This window comes from Dasypus novemcinctus, chromosome 2 (genome assembly GCF_030445035.2).
Source record: "Dasypus novemcinctus isolate mDasNov1 chromosome 2, mDasNov1.1.hap2, whole genome shotgun sequence".
Classification (NCBI taxonomy): Eukaryota; Metazoa; Chordata; class Mammalia; order Cingulata; family Dasypodidae; genus Dasypus; species Dasypus novemcinctus.
The window spans coordinates 125,934,170-125,945,317 of record NC_080674.1 but is presented as its reverse complement, the minus strand read 5'-3'; the positions used below and the strand labels follow the sequence as shown (position 1 = coordinate 125,945,317).

At 36.6% G+C, this 11,148-nt stretch overlaps 1 protein-coding gene across 1 annotated transcript in view; it reads right to left on the bottom strand.

Moving 5' to 3' along the window:
- Positions 1–7,436: 7,436 nt before the first annotated feature.
- The window catches only part of HSD17B4 (hydroxysteroid 17-beta dehydrogenase 4), a 106,666-nt gene continuing 102,954 nt past the window's right edge, over positions 7,437–11,148 (bottom strand). Inside the window, exon 25 of the mRNA XM_012519350.2 lies at positions 7,437–8,137. Within this exon, the coding sequence (XP_012374804.1) occupies positions 8,048–8,137 (90 nt within the window). The 3' untranslated portion in view covers positions 7,437–8,047. The remainder of the gene's footprint in view (positions 8,138–11,148) is intronic.

Here is an 11,148-nt window from a genome sequence, read left to right as displayed (position 1 = left end):
AGAAAAGAGTATCATATTGTATCAGGATCAGAGTGTACACATAGGACAGGAGCAGATGCAATTGCTTGCCTTGGATTCTTCCCCAGTGTCTAGTTCCCTAAGGTAGGCACCATATCCAGGGACATAGGATGGGTCCTGATATCTGAGAAAACAGTCACGTTCTTGCCATGCTGCTGCTCTTTTAACAACTTCTAAGAGAATGTTTACAAACAAAGATCCCCTGGTTCTTGAAACTCTACCAGCAAGGACACATCCTCACTCAGCTGGAGAAATCCAACTCAGTGTCTTATGGTTCCTGAACCGTATCTCTGATTCCACCTTTCCAGCATGCTTATTTCTGCTTAGTCCAGGCCCTGACTCTGATGTTAATATACTTTTTTTAAAAATACACTTTTATGTATATATCTTGTGTTTCTCTTGCCCAAATGAATGAACTAGTGCTGCCAGAACAATGTTAAATAGTAATGGTGATAAATGGATTTATCTAGTTCTTGCCTGTAATGGGAATAATTCTTGTGTTTCATCATTAAGGGACAACAGAAAGAGAGAGCAATCACTCATCTTAGATTAAGGGAATATCAATTTATTATTTTTATTATTAAATATTTATCAAGAAAAGCTGAATTTTATCAAATGTCTTTTGAGACTCTATGGCATCAATAATATAAACTTTTCATCTTTAATCTATTAATCTTATATTCTGAGGTTATATTTTTAGATGCTCACTTGATCATGATTGTTATACCTTCTTGGTGAATGTTTCCTTTCACTATTACATCTTATAATAATGCTTTTTGCCTTAAATGCTTCTTGCACTAAGAGCTATCAAAACTGCTTACTAGATTTCTTTAGTCAGTATTAATATTTGCCTGGTATATTTTTCTTCATTTCTTTTCCTTTGATCTTTCTCTGCCATTGTGCTTTATATATTTATAGTTTTATGGTACATACCTGGATTTTCTTTACTTAAAACCAATTATTGTATTTTTTCCAGCATTTAATTATAAAAATGTTTTAAAATGCACTAAACTTGAAAGAATTTTACATTGAATACCTATGTACCCATACCCCTAGATTTCATATTTTATTATGTTACAGTATCATAGAGCTGTCTATCCCTTTGTCCATCCATCTTATTTTTTTAGGTGTTTCAAAGTAAGTTCCAGTTATCTTTTAACACTTCAGTATGCATATCATTCATTAGCATTTAATATTTGTTAACAGTTGTTTTGAGAAAAAAATTTACATACAATCATGTGTAGAATTCAATGAGTTTTGATAACTGTATATACCTGGGTAATTCAAAACCCTATAAAGATATAAAACTACCAGAAAATTCTCTCATGTGCCTTTCCAATCAATCCAAATTTCCTCTCCATAGTAACCACTGTTCAGAATTTTTCCACTATATATTAATTCACCTATTCTAGAATGTCATATACATTCAGCATAATGGGCATACATTCACATAATGATGACATTAGTCATCCATGTTACTAAGTGTATAAGTAGTTCATTTTTTCAAATTGCTAAGTAGTATTCCATTATACAATGAGCTGTTTATTCCTTAACTGATAAGACATTTGGGTAATATGAATAAATCTGCTATGAAAATTATTGTATAAGCCTTTTTGTGATATGTTTTCATTTTTCTTGGTAAATAGCTAGGAGTTGGACACTTATAAGGTATAGGTATATTAGTTTTATAAGAAATTGCTATCACTTTTTCTAAAGAGGTTCTACCATTTGACATTCCTACAACCACTGTGTAAGAGTTTCAGTTGATCCACATACTTAGTAACATTTGGTATTGTCAGTTCTAAATTTAGCCATTCTGGTTGGTGGATAGCAGTATCTTATTATGGCTTTAACTTGTATTTCCCTGATTACCAATGATGTTGAGCACTTTTCAAATGCTTATTGGCCATTAGCATATCTTCATTTGTGAAGTTTTTGTTCCAATCTTTTGCCCATTTAAAAAATTGAATTATTTTATTAATGAAAGCAACTTTTTTAATATTTGAAAAATAAATGTTTGGGGGGATGGGGTGAATTGTGTGTAAGCAAATTCCAACATCTTGGCAGGAATCTCAAATGGTTACATGCTAACCATTCTGTTTTATTCACATGCTTTATTTGATTTAAAGACTAATAGCTTTCTTTGGTTGAGGTTATGAGGTAGAAAGAATCTTAAAGGAGCAGAAAGCATATGAAAACATGAGTTAGATGATAATCAAATTAACTTAAAATAAATATTCTAAAACATTAAAATTTATATGCAGCCAATTTAAAAAAGAACAGCAAAAGATAAAGTGCCATTAAAACGCAAAATATACGGGGGGTGGGAGTAGGTTATATGGGAACCTCTTACGTTTTTTAACATAACATTTTGTGTGATCTATTTATCTTTATACAAAAAGACATTAAAAATTTACTTGCAAAAAAAAAGACAAAATATAAATAAGCAATTTCACAAGTATTTTTGTCTTTTGACCCTAGTTGTCCATTGCCATTCATTATTGACAGACATTTTACTTAAATGACATTCATACTTTCATAATTATTAAAGCAGAAAAAGATAACTTAACATTTTGTTTTCTAATGGGTGGTTCTCAACACCGATGCTCAGGTTCTACCCTCCAAAATTCTGATTTAAGCCAGGGGTCAGCAAACTACAACTTGCAGTCAATTCAGCCTGAAGCCTGCTTTTGTAGTCAGCAAGAATGTTTTTTACATTTTTACAGCTGTTTTTTGTTTGTTTTTGCTTTGTTTTTTTTTTTTTAAGAATATGCTACAGAGGTCATATGTGGTCTGCAAAGCTAAAAATACTTATTTTCTGGTCCTTTACTGAAAATGTTTGCTGACCCTGAATTAGCCTGTCGTTATTCCTTACTGACACACTTGTAACTTCCAACAGAGATTAAAGTTGATAGAGTTGTTCGATCTCACTTCAAATGACACGAGTCTTACTTTTTAGTCTGTGTTTTCCAGTTTAATTTTATGTCCTTCATAATGCTTTCGAAAACTTCTTCCAACTAATCCTCCTCCCAATACATGGTTCTCTCCTTTTCTCTATTTTGTAATTCTGGTCAGCTATGGGCTCAAAAATTATGTAAACAAGTTTCTTAAAAGATTGGTGCTGAATGAGGCTATAAAGACCTCTTATATGAGTTAAACTTTGAATTTTAATGCCTTAACGTTTTGTCAGCTCAAGTATCTTTTTATTTTTTAAATCTATGTTAGCTCTGGTATCTAGATGTCACTTACAGGCAACTTAAGCCAACACTTTGGATATATGTAATATAAATCTAGATTCATTTTTTAGTCAAGGCTTGCAGTTTTTCTATTTTGCCTATGTACAGATTTTAAAACAGATTTTCTCTCCTCTCCCACTTAAATAAATAGCGTACGTCACAACGACCTAAAATGTTCTGCGCTTTAGAAAATCACTGTCCATAATTTTCGGTTTTTGAGGCTTCCCAGCTTCATAATTCAGAGGAATTGGATTATCATTTACACTTTTGCTGCTTTTTTTTGTTGTTGTTGACCTAAAGAACAAAATGGAAATATTGGGTAATATTATTCAAATCTATTTCTCTTCAATATAAAAATCAGCATTCTCAGATTGCTTTAAAATGTACACACAAAACTTTGTGACAAGTCAGAGAATGTTCTACCAGTGTTCACTGAGAACAGCTTCACAGAGATTTGGGAAGCTTAAGGTTATATAGGAACTTACCAGGTGATGAGATTAAAAAAAACAATTTAGGAGAGCTAAAGGGCCTTTGGGGCAGATGTTTGTTAACTTGGGCCCCCAGGTTCCTCTTTTCCTGGGACCAGTACTCTATTTTGCCTGATTTACTCGTTTGGGTCCTATCAGCACAGAAGAGTTAACATAACAGGCCTAAGCATGCTATCCTTAGAAAGGCTTCTTTGCAGGGTTGGCCTTTGGCTGGCATCTGGGAACTTAGATTTCAGGAAGGTTCCCACCATTTCCTAATGAAAAGTAGCTCACTGTGCCTAATTTGTTTGTATAAACAATGTGGTTTATGGCATGTGTCCCTTCTGGGAGTCTGGAACTTTGGTACATAACAGGCAAAGGGTACTTAACATGAGTAGACCAACCCTGGGCACTGAGTCTCTAATATGACTAGTACACAACACTTCACATGTGCTATCACAATTCAATGTTGGAAGAATTAAAGCACATCTTTGTGAGAGAGAGCTTGTACCTGGTTTCCTCTGGACTTCATCCCATGCTGAGTTTTCCTTTTGCTGATTTTGCTTTGCATACTTTCACTATAATAAATCAGTCCTGAGTATTGTATTAGTTCCTAGAGATATTATAATAAATTACTATAAACTTGGTGGCTTAAAACAACAGAAATTTCTCTTTTGGAGGCCAGAAGTCCAAAATCAAGGTGTCAAGTGCCATGTGCCCTCTGATGGCTTCTGAGGGAGAATTTTTGCTTGCCTCTCTTGGGAAAATCCAGTGTTCTCTTCTGCCAGCTGACTTGGGATAATTCTGTGAGGCTGTAGCTGTTACTGTCTTCTTGTGACCACAACAGGAATAGCCTAGACCTGCAGGGTGTGTGTGTGTCAGGAGGGCAGGAATTCTTCTTTAAAACTGGCCATGACCCCTGGACCTCCCCTCCCCACTGCCCTCAGAGCCCATCCAGCACTCTCTCAGGCCAAGGTTTCGTGCTGCCCGGGCAGAGCTTCTAGACTGACGACCTCAGCCTTCACCTGCAAATCTCCTCTGGCCTCGCCCTCCCTCTCCCATTCCTGTGGCCCCCCCAAGGCCTGGCCCAAAGGTGCCATTCCGGGAATAGCAGGTCCCACTCCCCCCCACCAGGAGCAGGTGGGGTCCCTCCCCAGCTTCTCCCCTTCAATATGGCGAATACCAGGACGAGAGACTTCTACCAGGTTCTGACCTTGTGTTCCCAACTGGGCCCTGCCTTGGTGCCGGGACGACCCCACAGGTCCCCACGATCTGTGGAGCTGATCCACTGTCCTTTTGGGCAGTACCCCTTGAGTGTCTTGAGAACTTGTCACATAGGATGATGACAGGTTTATGTCCCCGCAAGGGTTGAAGTAGGCGTCCAGCTCCTTAGTTGTTGCCTTGTAGTCCACATTGCCCACGTAGATGCATCTGTGGCTGGCCGCCATGTTCTCAGGGGTCCAAGGGAAGAGGCAGCATGGCTGCGGAGAGTGCCGCCTTGGGGCCCTTCCTCTTCCTCATCTGAGCCTGTTCCATGACCCACCAGCTTCCACTTGAGAGCCTCCAGCTCCTGGTCAGACACAGCACCCTCGGCCAAGTTCTCTTTCTCCAAAAGAGAAAGGGAAGCCTGTGTCTTTCTCGTCTTCCTTTGCCTCCTCCTCCTCATCCCTACCCCTGGAAACTAGGAAGGGCACCCTTCCTGGAGCCTAAGGATGAAGCAGGCAGACAAATGCCAAGGAACTGGACCTGGGTGATATTGAATTGCTTGATCAATCCCCTTTTGAAGCCAGTACTACTCTTCCAAATGTTTTCAGTTATGCAGAAAAGTTTTGTTCAATTTGAACTGTGATTTTATGACTTGCAACTGAAAGAATCCCAAGCGATATAACCTTGAATCATGCTAAGAAGTCTGAAAGTAAGATGACCAAGTAGGAACTAACTTAGGTTTCTAAGTTGGGAAGTCACATGTTCAGAACTGTGTTTTAGTAAGGTCCTTTTGGGGGCTACAGGGAATTGGCTGGTGAGAAGGTGGAAAGGTGGATGGTGAGAGGTTACAGACCAGTTAGAAAGCTACTGAAATGACTTATCATGTATGAGGGCTCAAACTAGGATAGTGGTGACAGAGGAATATCCTTAAATATTTAGGAAGTAGAAGTGATGAGTTGGTCAAGGATTGACGTGGGGTACGAGAAAAAGTCAAAGATGACTCAGCAGAAGATGTTCTCAACTAAGACAAGAATCAGGATAAATGCAGATTTAGGGGTAAAGAGGATATCCAGTGTTTATTTTGGACTTTTGAGTTTGCAGTATCTGTATGACCTGTCTAGTAATAATCTGGAACTGTGGTGGAACTGTGGAATTATGGAGACGTCAGAGCTGAAGATACAGATTCAGAGTCACCAGCATAAAGATCTGAGAGATGATGAGATCATCCAGGAAGAAAAGGTCTACCAAAAAGAGGAGAGGGCTGAAACTTGGATCAAAAATCCTTAAAAGATAGGTAGACAGAGGAACCACAAGAGACAAGTAGAAGTCAGAGAGATTATAGGTTCATGAAGAAGTTTTGTAGTCTCATTAGAGGTTAAAAAGTAAAGAATTAAGGATAGTATAGTCAATAATATTAAGTATTACATAAAGGTTAAGGAACATAAGACTAATAAGATGCTATAAATCTGGTCACTAGTAGCTCCCTGACCTTTAAGAATTGACAGAGATGGGTTAGTGGAATAATTAAAACATCCCTTTATTAATATAAGTTTTAAGTATCTAAGTATATATTTAGCATTTTCATTCATCTATGGTGACATTTGGTTTATTTTAACATGCTATTTCTGTTTGGAAGGACACTAAGCTTTCCAAAGCTCAAGAGGAACAGTAGCTATTTAGTATAACCAAAAAAACATCAAAAGATTGCCTGTGTTTAAATTTAATCGACATAACAATAAATGACTGAGTTCAAGTAAATTTTATGACACCATACAATGTTCATGAGTCAAAGGCATTAACTGCCAAATATGTGACTTTTCTTCTATGTCTTCTCCTGCTCATCATTAAATCATCAATACCAAATTGAAGTCCTCTATTATATTCCATCACTGTGGTATTAGCATTCCAAAAAAGTCTGACATTATCCCCTTTCCTAAACTAATTCCTGCATAGTGCACTCTTGTTATCTGAAGTAAAGTAGGGATACTGTGCTGAGATGCCCGGAAGCTCTACTCAGGATTGAAGAACATATTCTCCAGCTGCTGATAAATTGCTGTTGTCAAGCAACTGAGCTCTAGGTCCGCTCCAGGAATTGCTCTACTGCTTCACTCAAGGTCACCTCCAATGACTAGTTGACAAAAGACAATTCTGAAGAGTTATCTCAGTTTCAGAGCTCCCCAAAGAATTGGCTGAGGTCCTGTGGTAACAGTACCATGGTGCAACTTCTCTCTCAGCCCAGCTTTCCCTCCTCTGCTTCTCCTGACAGGTGTTGATCATAAGAGCACTCCCTAATAAACACTCAGTACATGAATCTCTACATCAAATTTTGTTTACCAAGGAAACCCAGCCTGCAACATCCACCAGACTATGAAACTTACTCCTCCATCCATGACCTTGGCATACATTCCATTTGTTGCCAGCCACTTCTGCAGTTTACCTCATCAAAAGAGCATTTCCTCATCATGCTTATCTGAGATGAAGTGACGCTGAGAAAAACAGTGATATGACATTATGTGCAAATAACTATTTTTATTATTTAAAACTACTGATTAAGCAAGAAAGCTATACACTTTGCAGATTTATGAACATTATATGAAAGTAAAGAATTTCCAGCAAAGGGGAAGGGGAAAGAGAGAAAACTATTTGGGAGCATGAAGTTCTTTTTCTTGCCTTAAAGAAGAACATTATCTATCACAGTAAAGTATGAAAAATGAGTATATATTTGAATTTTCATGTTAAAACTGGGTATAAGTAAATTAGAGAACAGAAAATGAATTAAAGAACAAAAGGTATTAAAGCAGCTTTTATTCATTTAATTTTCCTTTCAACTTATAAATGTTACCATAAATTCTAAAGAGACTGGATTTGGGTGACAATTTTTCATTATGCAGATACAGATCTAAGAACAGAAGCATAATTACATGCTAGCTTACAGTTAATTATAAAAATAATACATGAAAATTAGTAGAAAATAAAAATCTGAAAAGTTATCTGAAATCTGAAAATGTTATACAATTCCTCCTATATTTTAGTTTCCATCACTTTTGCTGAATAACCAAGCATATTTTGGTGAAGAAAGTACTTAATTCTTCTATTTTTATTATTAATATAGTGTGCTCTTCAGAGTTTGGCATAGTCTTTAAGAATCATCTGAAGCTTCTGGCTCAGCATGATGTTCCCTCTGGCTTTCAGTCTGCCACTAAAGAATGCCTGGAAAGGAGAGAGGGAGAAAGACTACCGACATTTATCATGTTATATTGTATTTTTTTTTAAAAAGATCATTGTTCAGACTAAATGCAATTAAGTTAATAACTCTGGAAAACAAAGAAAACTTTAGTAATGACAATTTAATGATTATAGATAGCACCCACATTTTTAGTTAGCTAAGAAAAGAGAAATAGACATCTCCTTGTATACTTTAGAAAACCACAGAAAAATTTATCTGAACTGACAGCTCTAGGAGTTCTGCTTCAACCTACTCTTCTGGCTTTACTATTTATTCTCACACATGAACCTGAGGACATACGAATAAATAGTTTTAATGTGTTCCTAACTGAATAAAAGTATTCAATTCTGAACTTTTAAAGGCAGATTAAAAATATTTATTACATCTTAATGAAATAAGAAACCATATAATGATAAAATAAGACAGTATACATTGTGGTGAATAGATTATGGGCTCCACCAGAATGCCTGGGTTAAAATCTGGGTTCTGCCACTTACTAGCATTGAACTTGGGTAAATCACTTTGCCACTCTGAGTTCCAGTCTCCTCATCTAGAAAAGGGGAAGACAGCAGTACCTAATGACAGAGCTCTGTAGTGTGAGTTATATGAAATAATGTGTAAAGTGTTTGGTTTAAGGTTTGACACAGTAAGGGAATATTAAGCTCATCATTACTGCCAAGAAAATGGCTGGCATGTTAAAAGATTAAAAGCTCCTGTACCTCTGCTATACTTGACCCAATACTTGTTCAAGTTCCTTAAGTTCTCTTTCAGTGTTAATTTTAGTGAAATAAAAATAATAATCACAATTTTTATATATTATTGAGAAAATAACATACAGAATATGAAGTAAAAAAAAAAGGCCATGAATCTTTAGCTAGGTGGGAAAAACAGTAATATTCATATATACTGAAAATTATAAAGCAGCTCCACAAATATTACCTTACTTGAGAATCATAGCCATCAATTTCAAGTAGGTACACCAGCAATTCTTAACCCCACTGACAGATAAGAAAAATGACGTTCAGAGTTTAAATAAACTACTCAAGGACATAGAGCCAGCAAGGCGTGGGGCTTGGATTTGGACTCAAGCGTTCTTTGCCCTACTCTGTCTCTTGCTTGTCAGCCAGCAGTAACAATCTCAAAAGCAAATCCCCATCAATTGGAGGGAAAGCGAAAACTACCTGCTGCTTAATCCTCCTATCCCAGAAATAACAGGGGAGAACTTATTCACCCAGTATAAAATGTTAGGTATTCAAATAGAATACTAATTTCAAAACTACAACTGCTGTCACTGCACAGTTCCAAAATGATGGCCTGCAATCCCTGTAGAAAAGGAGTCTATACTTAGACCTGCCTGCCAGGTGGTAAGGTCTGAGAGGGACTTACAACCTAATACAAGAACACCTAATTATTTGAAGTAAATATGCCAGCATTTGGTGGGCATTATGACTGGAAGGATTTTATTCATAAATCTTTTTTCCTATCTGACCATTACTTTAGGAATAATTCCTAGAAGAATTATTGGATGTTAACATTTCTTAACCATGCTTCCATAGTGCCACAGTTAACAAGCTGTGTGCAGTTGTGTACCAGGGCATCACAGCAAATTCACAGGGGCACTTGGGAATATTTTAAATTTTTGAGGGAAATACAAGGATATGTGTCAAACACAACGTGAAAAACTACTCTTGTTTGGACCGAACTACTTAATCAATGACCCTGTTAGGTATTTCTTTTGATATAGGAGTGCCATGTAAAAAATACTGAGACAATTAAGGGTGCCACGAACAAAAAAGTCTGGGAACCTATGCCACAGTGCTTTCCAGAAAGACTATAAAAATTTCATATTCCCACCAACAGTATGTGAATTCTCTTACCCCGATCTTAAATCTCTGAAAGTCTGAGGCAAAAAAGACATGTTTAAATTTGTATTTTGGGGTACCAAGAAGAATAACTTTTCTTGTATATGTTAGTCATTTGTACTTTTTTCATTATTTATTGGTTCATATCTTTTGCCCACTTTTTCTATTGAGGACTCATGCTTTCCAGAATTTTTTTATTAGTGATACCAACACAGTGTTTATCATTTTATTTTTCCAAGGCTTAAGGGAACACTTTATAGAGTTGGTTATGTAGAAGTTTCATTTTCTACATAACCTAAATTATTGCTATTGTGTTTATGTTCCTTATTTTCTTCCTTGCTATCATCTACTCAACAAGTACTAATTGTCTCACATTTACTAGGCAATATTCTAGGCACTGGGAAGAGACATCTGTCCCTATTCTCAATTAATTAGCATTAAAGTAGGAGAATAAAAAATGTAAACAAATAACTAAAGCTGGTTATAAATGCTATGAGGGAGAAAAGAGAATACCATGAGAAACTATAATAGGAAGGAATTACATTATAAGAATTGGCTAGGAAAGGCCTTCTCAAAGGTGGCCTGAAGGATGAAATGAAGCCAGCCATGCAAAGAGGTAGGGAGAGAGAACATGACAGGGCGTTAGAAAGAGCAATTGCACAGCCACTAAAAGACTAAAAAGTTGATGGGAAATAACTGAGAGGAAGGACAGGTAGCTGTAATTAGCATTATAAGTGATGGGCATGTGGTATGGATTGAAGCTAGATGTGTAGGCAAGGGACACATCACATAGGACATGGTAATAAGTAGTTTGGATTTTATCTAAGTGCAAAAGGAAATATTGAGGCTTTCTTTTATTAGGTGGAATGACCTATAATCTGATCTACATTTTTAAAGTCTTACTCTTGCTAGTGTGTGGAGACAAGATTGTATGGAGAGGTACGGATCAGAAGCAATAAGACCTATCAGGAAGCTATTACAATAAACCAGGAAAGAAAAGATGGCAGCTTGGATCATGGTGATATCCCTAGAGATGAAAATGAATTTTAGATATGTTTGGGAGAAAGATCAGGCAGGACTTAAAGATGAAAAGGAATATGTATAGGAGGAATCTAAGACAATTCTTACATGCC